At 38.7% G+C, this 15,246-nt stretch overlaps 1 protein-coding gene across 5 annotated transcripts in view; it reads left to right on the forward strand.

Annotated features, from left to right (window-relative positions):
• RUNDC3B (RUN domain containing 3B) overlaps window positions 1-15,246 on the forward strand; it is a gene marked incomplete at both ends in the record, with an annotated part of 149,917 nt that overhangs the window by 129,454 nt on the left and 5,217 nt on the right. For all 5 annotated transcript variants that reach the window (XM_081243937.1, XM_081243940.1, XM_081243938.1 and 2 more), the window contains one exon: window positions 3,283-3,401. In XM_081243937.1, the coding sequence (XP_081100063.1) occupies window positions 3,283-3,401 (119 nt within the window). The remainder of the gene's footprint in view (window positions 1-3,282; window positions 3,402-15,246) is intronic.

Consider the following 15,246-nt stretch of genomic DNA (forward strand, 5'->3'; position numbering starts at 1 on the left):
TTTTATTTTTTTGGCTACAACGCGTGGCTTGTGGGACCTCAGTTTCCCGACCAGGGATCAAACCCATGCCCCCTGCAGTGGAAGCGCGGAGTCTTAACCGCAGGACCACCAGGGAAATCCTGAATTTGAGTGGTCTTAAAATGCTTATATAGTAAGATATTGAATGCAGTGGATTTTATTATGTCCCAAGTGCTCATGACAATTCCTAGAAGTTTAACTTAAATTATATTTAATAATATAATGGCATAGATTAAACTGCAAACTTTTATATAGTCATAATGCATGACTCTTACTATCTTGGGTTCTTATTTTGATTAAACTCTTGCCGTTTAAAAAATTATACTCTGTGAGAAACAGAGACATAGATGTAGAGAACAAACGTATGGACACCAAGGGGGGTAAGGGGGCTGGTGGTGGTGGTGAGATGAACTGGGAGATTGGGATTGACATGTATACACAAATATGTATAAAATAGATAACTAATAAGAACCTGCTGTATAAAAAAATAAATAAAAAATTTAAAAAATGTATCAACCCCCAGCAACACATTAAAAAAAATAAATTATACTCTGAGAAATAGGAACAGACCATTAACTGGTTTGACATATCTGGTGGGCTACACTTAAATCTTTCAGTGTGTTTTTAGTGAGTCTAGAATTCTAAGATAGGACTTAGTGATGACGTTTTAAAGACAGAACTCCCATAGACAGATAGTTTGCTCCATGACAACAAAACGTATATCAGATGGAGCTGCCGGTCGCATTGGAAATATGGTAAAAAATGAGGAAACCAAAGCCATTCTTTGTCATTACTGAAAGCAGCTGAACTAGATTCCTACCAGGTGGTGGGAAATAGTTTCATGCAAGGAAGATATTGTATGGTACTATTCTTAATATCTTATGAATAATGTGCTTAGTTTTGGCTTGGAATTTTTATTTTTGCTTCAGAACATCATTGTCTACCAAATTTTGTTTTTATATTCATTGACATTTGGTTAAGTAAATAAAGCCAGTAAACTCAGAGTTTATTCACTAGAGGGTAGAAAGGTCCCTAAATCACTTTGGGTTTAGAAGTGTGGTGTTCTAATAGGTACTTCAGTAGGTCACACAGCAAGTGCATTTTGTGTTGCCATTATCATAGGATGCTTTCACATGCTTTCCTCCCTCAGTGGGTGAGTCCTTGAGAGTCTGTAAATGTGTGCTGTCAAGTTCCCAGTCCTTACTCACCAGAGTCTTTTTTGCTTCTGGGTATTTTGTTGTTTGTACATACTTCTATGCATAATTTTTTAAATTTAATAATATTAACAAGTTTCCTATAGTGAAATATCAGTGTCAGAAACTCATCTTAAGCCCTTCCTTTTTAAAAAGCAAGTCTTCTACCTGTTAGGCACAGAAAAATAATTTGGAAAAGAAACTTATTTATAACTTCCTTTATTAAATTCCTCTGTTCCTGATTTCTGCTATAGCTAAAGAAATAAGATTTTACTGGAAATCAAGTGAAATTTTCAGTGATTTGATTAAATACAGTATAATTTACATGGTCTATCTCAGCAAACAAGGCTATTCTTTTTTTTTTTTTTTTTTTTTTTTTGCGGTACGCGGGCCTCTCACCGTTGTGGCCTCTCCCGTTGCGGAGCACAGGCTCCGGACGCGCAGGCTCAGCGGCCATGGCTCACGGGCCCAGCCGCTCCGGGGCATGTGGGATCCTCGCGGACCGGGGCACGAACCCGTGTCCCCTGCGTCGGCAGGCGGACTCTCAACTACTGCGCCACCAGGGATGCCCAAGGCTGCTATTTAAGAAGCGTTTCTAATAAAATAGGAAGACAAATCTTTTCTTTTTACACTAGAGAGGAGATAGCATAGTAGTTAAGGGGATAGAATTAGAACTAGGCTACCAAGTTCAAATCTCATCTCTTGTGCCCCAGTTTCTTCTGCTGTAAGGTAGGGATAATAATAATTCCAACCTCTTCTGGTAGTCGTGAGGATTAAATAAGTTAATGTATATAATATATGTAGAACAGTGCCTAGCATTTGGTAAGTGCTATATAAATATTGGGTATCATTTTTTTGTTACATGTTGTATAGCTTATATATGTGTTATCTATTATAATTATCAGAAGTTTCCTACAGTAGACTTTCCTGCTACTTAAAATTATAATAAAGAACTTTTATACTCTCAGCATTTAAAAAATCATGTTATAAAGTGAGAATACTGCTCACATTGTAAGCTGGGAAGGCTATTCCATCACCTAATTTCTTAGAGGAGAAAACAAATAGATTCCTGCTGTATCTATCCCCCTTAATATACATACACCTGATAAATTTGTAAGTCTACTCTTATGTGTATGAATAGAGAATAGCTATGTAATAGATATGTGTTTCCTATAACATTATCATAGACTATGTAGCATTTCTAGGAAATTAGATAGGGTTTGGCTACCTTGGGAAATAAATATTGAACCTGAAAAACGTATTCCCTTTCCTGGATCATTTATATTTAGAAATAAAAATGAATTTTGTTCATGTACTTGAAATGTCAGTAACACCAAAGCTGCATATATCTCTTGAGTTGGTTTTACGTTGACAAAAGAAATATGAGGAAGGTTTAAACATTTGCACATAAACATTCATTAACATTTAAACATAAATATTTATTAACTTTCCATGTATAGCTGAATTTTTCATTATAATTTATTTCTAGTGAATTTGTTTACTAGAAAATGAGCTCACAGTTATAAACAGACGATGGAAGGAGGTTAATTATCTTGATGGTATTAACACAAACAGGTATTTTACTACCCAACATTTTTTAAACTTCTGAGTTACAGGAATTGATAACAATAATTTGTTATTTTTATGTAATAACCATCTATAACGGTATCAAGGCACTGTCCTTAGGAGATACACAATCATCACTAAGTTATGTCAGTTTTGCTTCTGTATTAGGAGAGATGTAAGATTTTCTGCACATTTGACAATTGATAATGACCAGAAGTCCCTATTTCTTAGCTAACTTGATCATCAAAAATTGGTGTAAGGAATTAAATTTGTTTGACATGTTGTTTCTCTTTTCCTTTTTTAGTGGATTAAACAGACCTCCAAAGAGGGTGGAGGGAAAAGGATAATGGAGGTTCTATTGCCGCCATGATAAAGACAGTTTAGGGGGGAAATTGGGGGAGAAATTAACCAGAAACTCAATAAGTTGGAGAAAACCATTAAAGAATATCTCTAGAAATACTTTATTGTGAGAAGAAGGTAAAGTTATTTCACCCTTGTTTTACAGAAAAAGTTGTCAAAGTCTTGACCAGTTATCAGCTGAAGTTAGCCTTTCTCAGACTTCACTGGATCCAGGTCAGTCACAAGGAGATGGAAAACAAGACACATTAAATTTAATCAGTGAAGGTAAGAAAAAAAAAATCTATTTGAAAATTACTTTTTCCTGAACTATACATATTTTGGTTGCAGAGGATTGCTAAAGAATAATAGTGACATTTCTGTGAAGCATGCTAGGAATTAAGCTGCCATTATGATTAAAAATAGTCTGCTCTTGTCTTTTTCTCATGTGTTTGTAGCTAACCTTCTCAAAAGATATTCTGTAATTGTTACCTTTATTTCCTCACTTCCTGTATTCTTTTTTACCCACTCCAGTTTGGCTTTTGTGTTTCTACCACTTATTAAAATGACTTTTCTCAAGGTGATCAACCACTGCAGTAGTGCTGACATCGGTCCTCTGTCTTCATTGTTTTAAACTTCTCAGCAGCTTTTGATCCAACTGATCATTTCCTCATTCTTGAGTCACTTTTGGTACTTCATTTTCTGAGTATTCTGAAAAACTTGGGGAATAAACATAAAAGAGTTTTTTTTCCTGTTACTGCTTTCAGCTGTGTTCTAACCACCCCTCTTTCCATTGGGTTGCATCTTCCTAAACAACATATTGATCCAATTTCATAAGTTTTCAGGCCTCTTTCAATTATATGATCACATTTCAGTTTCTAAGACACAGTCTATTCTTTTTTTTTTTTTTTTTTGCGGTACGCGGGCCTCTCACTGCTGTGGCCTCTCCCATTGCGGAGCACAGGCTCCGGACGCGCAAGCTCAGCGGCCATGGCTCACGGGCCCAAATGCTCCGCGGCATGTGGGATCTTCCCGGACTGGGGCACGAACCTGTGTCCCCTGCATCAGCAGGCGGACTCTCAACCACTGCACCACCAGGGAAACCCCGGTCTATTCATTTTTAAACTTCAGTAAAATAGCTGGTTCAAAATCTTTTCTTCCCGTCCCCCCCTCTCCCCGAGTATAGGCTAGATCTGTTACTCTAGCACTTTGGATTGGACAACTGGTGCTGATATGATCTCATGCTCACATATTTTACCTCTCCTTCTTCCCAGTTCCACACCTGCTGGTGTGTGTGAGGGCTGGGGAAAGACAGACAGTTCCTTACCTCAGAGGAACTGTATTCCTCTATGCCTCCTTTCTTCTCTGTCTTCTCCATTGCAATAAATGACCACCATAGGCGTTATCTTAGACACTGCTCTTTCCCCTTATAACTGCAAATCAGTTCATTAGCATGTCCTGTCAGCTTCCCATACAACACGTGCTGTATACATTGATTCATCATCTCCATTACTACAAGTCTAGTCTGGGCCACCTGGGTCAAGCCTCTTGGATGGACTGCTTTCGTCCCTCCTTCCTGCCTCCTCACAAGTCATTCTCCATGTAGTGAACAGTGATCTTTGAAAACATAAATCAGAATCTACTATACACCCCCCTTCAAATTCTCCAGTCGCTCTCAGTGACAATCAGAATAAAATCCAAACTGCTTATCTTGGATGGCTCCCTTCATAGTCTTGTCCTTATCAGCTTCTGCCTCGTATCATACCATTCTTTTGTTTGTTCTCTGCACCACAGCAAACTGACCTCCAAACTGTTCTTCCAAGCTGGTTTCTGCCTCAGCTATCTTTACACTTGCTTTTCCCACTGCCCTGAAACTACTTTCTTAAGGTCTTTGCACGGTAACTTCTTTATCAGGTCTCTGTACAAATATCAGCTCTTTAAAGTAGTTTTCATTGGCCGCCACACCTTAATTAACCACCCATGTCAATGCCCACCCCATCCCAGGCACCTTACCATATTGCCATACACTATATTATGAGTCTTGTCTATAACTCCCCACTAAAATAGAAGCTTCATGAGGGTAGGGTATCTATCCATATTTTCGCCAGCATATTATTAGAGTCTGACACATAACAGACAACCTAAATATTTGTTGATGTAATAAGTATATAATGAATAACTGTCATAGAATATGAGGAACAAGTTACAGGTAGTATAAAGTAAAAATTCAATTAACCAGAAGTCTCAGGCAATGGGAAAATTGTGATAAGATGAATTCTGCTTCCTTTAAGATGGTTGTTGAAATGTTCTCAAAGGGCCTTAATCTGTTTTACTAGCTTAGTAAATAGTATATATTGACTACAGATGTATCTTTTTTTTTGATGATGTGGATAATAAAAATAGCATATCAGAGTGTCTTAGTGGCAGTAACGTAAATGGGAAAGAGTAAACTGATTGTCATTATTTAGAATATGTATATTTAAAAAAAACTAATCCAGGGCTTCCCTGGTGGCGCAGTGGTTGAGAGTCTGCCTGCCGATGCAGGGGACACGGGTTCGTGCCCCGGTCCGGGAAGATCCCACGTGCCATGAAGTGGCTGGGCCCGTGAGCCATGGCTGCTGAGCCTGTGCTCCGCAACGGGAGAGGCCACAACAGTGAGAGACCCGCGTACCGCAAAAAAAAAAAAAAAAAAAAAAAAACTAATCCATACTATGAGTGGATTTCTTTGTGATGACTTTTCATATAAAAATACATTTATTTAGGATTTTAATCTAATTTCTAATTATGTGCATTTTAATATCAGTAAGACAAGATTAATAATGAATATTTTTATACTGTAAACACAAATGTGGGACTTCCCTGGCAGTCCATTGGTTTAGACTCTGCGCTTCCACTGCAGGGGGCACAGGTTCGATCCTTGGTCAGGGAGCTAAGATCCTGCATGCCGCGTGTCATGGCCAAAAATAATAAAATTTGTTTAGAATAAACAAATGTATGGAGGAGGGAGGGATGAGTGGGTGGAACATACAGAATTTTTAGGGCCATGAAATGGCTCTGTATTATACTAAAATGGGGGATACATGTCATTATACATTTGTACAGCTCACAGAATATACAACATTAAGAGTGAACCCTAATAGGGGCTCTGGGTGATAATTTTGTGTTCATGTAGGTTCATCCATTGTAACAAATGTACACTCTAGTGGGGGTGTTAATAACAGGGGAGACTATGCATGTGCGGGGGTAAGAGGTATATGAAAACTCTCTGTACCTTCATGCTCAGTTTCTTTGTGAACCTAACTACCCTAAAAAATAAAGTATATATACATACATATATGTATGTATACATATATATATATATATAAAGTACTGGCTTTAAGAATTCAAGCTGGTTCTTCAAAAAGGTAAACAAAACTGATAAACCTTCAGCCAGACTCATCAAGAAAAAAAGGAAGAGGGCTTCCCTGGTGGCGCAGTGGTTGAGAGTCCGCCTGCCGATGCAGGGGACGTGGGTTCATGCCCCGGTCCGGGAGGATCCCACATGCTGCGGAGCGGCTGGGCCCATGAGCCATGGCCGCTGAACCTGCGCGGCCGGAGCCTGTGCTCCGCAATGGGAGAGGCCACAACAGTGAGAGGCCCGTGTATCGCAAAAAAAAAAGAAAAGAAAAAAAGGAAGAGGCCCAAATCAGTAAAAATCAAAACTGAAAAAGAAGTTACAACTGACATCACAGAAATACAAAGGATCATGATAGATTACTATGAACAACTGTATGCCAGTAAAATGGATGACCAAGAAAATATGGACAAATTCCTAAATGTACAATCTGCCAAGACTGAACCAGGAAGAAATAGAAAATAGATGAATTACCAGTAATGAAATTGAATCAGTGATTTAAAAACTCCCAACAAACAAAAAGTCCAGGACCAGATGGATTCACAGGTGAGTTGTACCAAACATTTAGAGAAGAGTTAACACCTATCCTTCTGAAACCATTCCAGAAAACTGCAGAGGAAGGAACGCTTTTGAACTTATTCTATGAGGCCAGCATCATCCTGCTACCAAAACCAGACAAAGATATCACAAAAAAAGAAAATTACAGGCCCATATCCCTGATGAACATAGTTGCAAAAATCCTCAACAAAATACTAGCAAACCAAATCCAACAATCCATTAAAAGGATCATACACCATGATCAAGTTGGATTTATCCCAGGGATGCAAGGATTTTTCAGTATCCACAAATTAATCAATATGATACATCACGTTAACAAAATGAAGAATAAAAACCATATGATAATCTCAATAGATACAGAAGGATTTTTTTATAAAATTTAATATCCATTTATAACAAAAACTCTCCAGAAAGCAGGCATAGTGGTAACATACCTCAACATAATAAAGGCCATATATGACAAACCTGCAGCTAACATCATACTCAGGGTGAAAAGCTGGAAGCATTTCCTCTAAGATCAGGAACAAGGCAAGGATGCCCACTCTCACTACTTTTTTTTTTTTGCTGCATTGGGTCTTCGTTGCTGTTGTGGGCTTTCTCTAGTTGCATTGAGCGGGGGCTACTCTTCGTTGTGGTGCTCGGGCTTCTCATTACAGTGGCTTCTCTTGCTGTGGAGCACAGCCTCTAGGCGCACGGGCTTCAGTAGTTGTGGTGCACGGGCTCAGTAGTTGGGGCGCACTGGCTTAGTTGCTCCGAGGCATGTGGGATCTTCCCAGACCAGGGATCGAACCTGTGTCCCCTGCATTGGCAGGCGGATTCTTAACCACTGCAGCACCAGGGAAGTCCTCTAGAAATTTACCTTGAAGATATATACTTAAGTAGTACAACTGTGTATGCACAAGGTTATTCTGTCCACTTAGTGTTCGTTCACATTCTGTACTTTTCCCGATTATCACTTTAAGGAATTTCTCTAGCTACCTCCTTTTTAAAATTCAACTTTTTATTTTGAGATAATTATAGATTCACATGCAGTTTTTGTTTTGTTTTGGTTTTTTGCGGTACGCGGGCCTCTCACTGCTGTGGCCTCTCCCGTCGCGGAGCACAGGCTCCGGACGCGCAGGCTCAGCGGCCATGGCTCACGGGCCCAGCCGCTCCGCGGCATGTGGGATCTTCCCGGGCCGGGGCACGAACCCACGTCCCCTGCATCAGCAGGTGGACTCTCAACCACTGCGCCACCAGGGAAGCCCCACATGCAGTTTTAATAAATAATACAGAGAGATCCATGTACCCTTCAGCCAGTTTGCCTCAGGGGCAACATCTTACAAAACTGTAGAACGGTTTCACATCCATGGAACTGACAGTACAAGCCACTGATTTCAGGCAGATTTACATGTCCTCAGTAGTGTGTATGTTTGTAGTTCTGTGTAGTTTTACCACATGTGTAGGTCCGTGTATACCCCACCATAGTCAAGACATGGACTGTTCCATCACTACAGGGATCCCTTGGGCTGCCTTTTTATAACCATACCCACCTCCTTCCCAGCCTTGCCCTATCTCTGCCCCTTCCCTAACCCATGGCAAGCACTAATCTGTTTCCTATTACGGCAACTCTGTCATGAAATTATGAAGAATATTATATAATGAAATCACGAGGAGTGCTGAATAAGTCAGATAGTATATGGACTGTTTGGATTGGATTTTTTTTACTCAGCATAATTCCCCTGAGATCTTTCCAAGTTGTTATGTGTATATTCATTCCTTTTTTATTGCTAAGAATATTCCATGGTATGGATGTACTATATCATTTTTGTTTTCTTTCTGAACCAGTCAATGAGGAACATTTGGGTTGGTTTACATTTGAGGGCTGTAAAGCTGCAACTATTGGCTGAATGTTTGTGTCCCCCTAGATTCCTATGTTGAAATCAAATCTCTAGTATGATAGTATTAGAATGTGGGCTTTGGATGGTGATTAGGTATGAGGGTGGAGGCATCATGAATGGGATTAGTGTCCTTAAAAAGAGGCCCAGAGAGCTCCTTTACCCCTTCAGTCATGTTAGGACACAGTGAGAAGACTGCTGTCTGTGAACCAGGAAATGGACCATCACCAGACAGTGAACCTGCAGGCACCTTGATCTTGGATTTCCCAGTCTCCAGAACCGTGAGAAATAAATTTCTATTGTTTATAAGCCACCCAATTTATGATATTTCTGTTATAGCAGCCCAAAGGGACTAAGCTGCTATGAACATTTGTTTATAGGTTTTTGTGTGAACTTAAGTCTTCATTTCTCTGGGATAAATACCTAGGAGTACCGTTGCTAGGTTGTGTGGTAGTTGCATGTTTAGGTTTTTAAAAACCTGCCAAAATATTTTTCAGAGTGACTGTACCATTTTGCATTCCCACCAGCAATATATGAGTGATCCAGTTTCTCCACATCCTTGCCATCTTTAGGTGTTGTCACAATTTTAAATTTTTTAATTAATTAATTAATTAATTTTTTTGCGGTACGCGGGCCTCTCACTGCTGTGGCCTCTCCCATTGAGGAGCACAGGCTCCGGACGCGCAGGCTCAGCGGCCATGGCTCACGGGCCCAGTTGCTCCGCGGCATGTGGGATCTTCCCGGACCGGGTCACGAACCCGTGTCCCCTGCATCGGCAGGCGGACTCTCAACCACTGCGCCACCAGGGAAGCCCACAATTTTTTATTTTAACCGTTGTGATAGGTATGCAGTAATACCTCACCATGGTTTTAATTTGCATTTCCCTGATGTCAAATTATGTTCTTCATCTTTTCACATGCTTATTTGCCATCTGTATCGTCTGGTGAAATATCTCTTTGTGTCTTTAACCTGTTCTCTAATTGAATTACTTTTTTTAACTCTTGAGTTTTCAGAGTTCAGTAGATAATTCTAAAATTGATACACTCAAACTTGATGGGTAAAACTATACATTTTTTCATGCTCTCGCAACATAGGTTACTCTTTCAAAAAATATTAACTCTTGAGGAAAAATATTTTATTGGAAGTTCAGCATTTCTTTTCCTGGCCTTTTCTTTTTTTTTTTTTTTTTTTTTTTTTTTTTGCGGTACGCGGGCCTCTCACTGTTGTGGCCTCTCCCGTTGCGGAGCACAGGCTCCGGACGCGCAGGCTCAGCGGCCATGGCTCACGGGCCTAGCTGCTCCGCGGCATGTGGGATCTTCCCAGACCGGGGCACGAACCCGTGTCCCCTGCATCGGCAGGCGGACTCTCAACCACTGCGCCACCAGGGAAGCCCCTGGCCTTTTCTTATATTGCATTCCAGTAAAAATAAAAAGAAACTTTTAAATTAAAAGACATTCATGACATTATCCCAATTTTATAATATTATGTATACCTACTTTTCTGTTTGAATGTAAGCTGGATGGTAAGTTCATTAAAATTTCTTTTGTGCTTTGCTGCACTGATATAATGAACATGTCATTTTTACAAACATAATAGATGTGTTTTCCCTTCTAAAAACAAACACTGGAAGTCAAATACATCAAATGTATTGTTCGAAGTGGTTAATTTAATGCTAGAACTGTAAATGATTGTTACTTTTACATATTTTACGCATTTTTAGTTAAAAGTGTTATTAACATCTCCGAATGAAGAGTCTTAGGAAATAGAGATTTGATACTTACTACTTGAAGAAAAGAAATTTATCCTTGTACTCTAAAACTTGGTTCAAGCAGAAAAACCTTTTATGCCTTTATATAGTCCCTTACATTCCTCAAGGCTATATTTTAATGAATGGTATAGTAAAAAAGGTATAAAACAAAAAGCAATTCTATATTCCTACTGATTATTAAAAGAATTTCAAAAAATTCGTAAGTTAAAATGCACCATAATTGTTGATAGGAAAGGTGAGAAGTCATTTTTCTCAAGAATCATGTATTAAGCCCTTCTTATGTGACAAGTATTATGCTAGAAACTATTAGCAGCTACCATATTTTATCAAATCTAATCAGATGCCTTAGGTTTTAAGATACACTCATTTTATGTACCACCAAAAAAAAAGGGGGGGCGGGGAGGAAGGAATATGCCAACAATTAAACTATAACACATTGTCTCCATATCCTGTAGCACTTTTGTTTATCTTAAAAGATCTTTTAGACTTTTAAAAAACTGTTTTATTATAATTCTCATAACATAAAATTCACCATTTTATAAAATAAATTTTTTTAAAAAATTCACCAGTTTAAAGTGTACAATTCAGTGGTGTTTAACATATTCACACTGTCTAATTCCAAAACATTGCCAGTAAAGAAACCCTGTTGTACCTACTAGCGTTCAGTCCCAATTCCTCCCTCCCCCTCCCTTTGGGTAACTACTAATCTACTTTCTGTCTCTTTGGATTTGTCTATTCTGGACATTTCATAAAATGAAATCATACAATGTGTAGCTTTTTTTTTTGGTCTGGCTTCTTTGGCTTAGCATAGTATTTTCACAGTTCTTCCATGTTGCAGCATTTATCAGTGCTTCATTCCCTTTTATGGCCAGATAACATTCCATTGCACGGATATACCACAATTTGTCCATTCATCAGCTGGACATTTGGATTGTTTCCACTTTGGGGCTTTTATGAATACTGCTGCTATGAATATTCATGCACAAGTTTTTGTGTGAACTGTAGTTTTATTCCTCTTGGGTATATAACTAGGAACCGAATTGGCTGGATCATATGTTTAACCTTTTGAGGAACTGCCAAACTATTTTTTGAAGTGATGGTACGTACCATTTTATAATCCCACCAGCAATTAGGGTTTGTTTCTCAATACCCACAGCAACACTTATTATTGTCTGTCTTTTAATATAGCCATCCTAGTAAGTGTGAAGTGGAATTCCATGGTTTTGATTTGCACTGCCCTAATGAATAATAATGTTGAACATCTTTTCATGGGCTTATTGGCCATTTGTATATCACCTTCAGAGAAATATCTACTCAGATCCTTTGACCATTTGAAGATTGTGTTGTCTTTTTTTTTTTTTTTTTTGCGGTACGCGGGCCTCCCACCACTGTGGCCTCTCCCATTGCGGAGCACAGGCTCCAGACGCACAGGCTCAGCGGCCATGGCCCACGGGCCCAGCCGCTCCACGGCATGTGGGATCCTCCCGGACCAGGGCACGAACCCGTGTCCCCTACATCGGCAGGCGGACCCCCCACCACTGCACCACCAGGGAAGCCCCGTTGTTTGTCTTTTTATTGTTGAGTTGTGATAGTTCTTTGTGTATATTCTGGATGGTAGACCTTTATCAGATACACGAATTGCAAACATTTTCTCCCATTCTGAGGCATGTGTTTTCACTTTCTTGCTAGTGTTCTTTGACTCACAAAGTTGTAAGTTTTTTTTTTTTTTTTTTTTTCAGGAAGATTTTTTTCATGAGTTTATATAGAAACTTGTTTCTAAACAAGGCTCAAAAACCAAAACTTATAAAAGACTGATAAATTTGACTGCCTCAAAAACAACTTCTGTATGAAAGAAGACACCATAAACAAAGTTAAAGGGCAAAAGGAGAAAATACTTGCAACAAAGGATCAATATATAGAATATATAAAGAACTTCTACAATCAAAAATAAAGTGAAAAACAGTTCAATAGAATATTCTAAATATTCTAAAGGTATAAAATGCTAATTCACAGAAATATAAAATATAAATGCAAAAAAAATTTTTTTTTAAGTAAAGTTTATTTATTTATTTTTTTAATTAGTTTCTGCTTTATAACAAAGTGAATCAGTCATACATATACATCTGTTCCCACATCCCTTCCCTCATGCATCTCCCTCCCTCCCACCCTCCCCATCCCACCCCTCCCGGCGGTCACAAAGCACCGAGCTGATCTCCCTGTGCTCTGCGGCTGCTTCCCACTATCTATCTACCTTACGTTTGGTAGTGTATATATGTCCATGCCTCTCTTTCGCTTTGTCACAGCTTACCCTTCCCCCTCCCCATATCCTCAACAAAGCCCTCTTTATCTAGTTTTTCTTTTGGTTGCTTGTGCTTTTGGTGTCACATCTAAGAAACTGTTGCCTAGTCCAAGTCATACAGGTTTATACCTATGTTTCCTTTTAAGAGTTTTATGGTTTTAGACCTTACATTTAGGCCTGTGATCCATTTTGAGTTAATTTTTTGTATATGGTGTGAACTGAGGTTCCAATTTCATTCTTTTGCATGTGGATATTGAGTTGTCCCTGGACCATTTGTTGAAAAGACTATTCTTTCCCTCACTGAATGGTCCTAGAACTCTTATTGAAATCCATTACCCCTACATGTATGGGTTTATTTCTGGATTCTCATTTCTATTCTCTTGGTCTATGTGTCTGTGACATTGCCGCATTAATCTTGCTCCATACCACACTGTCTTAATTACTGTAGCTTTGTAGTAAGTTTTGAAATCAGGACATGTGAGTTCTACAACTTTGTTCTTTTCCAAGATTGTTTCAGGTATTTGGGGTCCTTTGCCTTTCCATATGATTTGAGAATCAACTTGTCATTTCTGAAAAAAAGGCAGTTAGAATTTTGATGGGTATTACATTAAATTTGTAGATCAATATGGGAAACATTGCCATCTTAACAATATTGTCTTCCAATCCATAGAAATAAGGGATGTTTTTCCATTTATTTTGACCTCGAGTTTTTTTCAACACTATTTTGTAGTTGTCAGTGTACAACTCTTGCATACTTCTGGTTAAATTTATTCCTAAGTATTTTACTTTATTCTTTTAGGTGCTATTGTAAATGGAAATGTTTCTTGATTTTATTTTCTGATTGTTCATTGCTTCTTTTAGACTTTAAGCATAGGTTTTAAAAGTTAATTTCACTCCTCTGTATCTATAGAAGGGAAAATAAAAGTGAATTCAGTTGTCAAGAACTTCTTCATGTTCAGAGTCCATCTCTTCTGAACCATTTCTTAATCAAAATTGTCAGTAGCTATGTCTTTCCTCACGGTATCATCCTCTGTTCCAACAGTGAACCGTTTCCTAAAATAGTACTCCACTGCTGTAGGGATTTTCTTTCAAATTATCAACAAGTATCCTGCACATTTTTAATGCAGACACTTTACTATTTGCCTTAGTTTCATTTTCTTCCTCAGTTAGATCAGATGCTTCTGAAAGTTAAACAGTGTCTCTTCAAAGACCATAGGAATTCCATGATAAACTGATGTTTGACATCTTAACAGAAATCCTGCATGATTCATCGATCAGTCACATCAATTGCCTATGCTTCAAAATTTTTTATCTATTCTGAGGGGTTTCTTCTGCCTTCAGTTACATGCCTGGCACGTGAACGAGCAGTTCTTTTGCATGTGTCACGAAGCTTCATCAGCTTCCCTGATTTTTCTCTTTATTACAGATTTCTTTTTTTCACAAGCACTTTTATGCTGTTTTACAAGAAATTATGAATTGTACTGATTCCTGTAATGCATATTTGTTTTACTAATATGAAACTTATATCCTGCTGTCTGTTTTCATGCTTTTCTATGAACAAACTCTTACTTTTAAGGGCAAATTATACTACAATGTTTTTTTTTTTTTTTTTTTTTTTTATTTATTTTTATTTATTTTGCGGTACGCAGGCCTCTCACTGTTGTGGCCTCTCCCGTTGCGGAGCACAGGCTCCGGATGCGCAGGCTCAGCGGCCATGGCTCACAAGCCCAGCCGCTCCGCGGCACGTGGGATCTTCCCAGACCGGGGCACGAACCCGTGTCCCCTGCATCGACAGGCGGACTCTCAACCACTGCGCCACCAGGGAAGCCCTACTACAATGTTTTTGAAGGCGTTTTAAGCGACATATAAACACAAGTAACTCAAAGTGATATCAGTACAAATACCTGTGACTAAGTTCATGTACGTTCATGCAAAAACAACTATGTCACAGCTCCCTCTTGGCTAGCTACAACCACAACACACATTGGTTCTAATATTTTGAAATTCTATTGCATAAAATGATGACCACCCATTTTCTTGACTGTTGATCTCAAAAAAGGTAACGTCGTCCTTGCACAACAGTTTAATATAACATTTTCTCTATATTTATGGGTATATGATAGTGGCTAAGTAATCTCTTTAGGCATTCCTTAAAATTAGGATATGTATTTACTTCCTCTTCATTTCTTCATTGACCCCTTTTCTCCCTACTCCAGACTTCTCTTCCTTATTATAAT

Source organism: Mesoplodon bidens, assembly GCF_964165515.1.
Source record: "Mesoplodon bidens genome assembly, chromosome: 9".
Lineage (NCBI taxonomy): Eukaryota > Metazoa > Chordata > Mammalia > Artiodactyla > Ziphiidae > Mesoplodon > Mesoplodon bidens.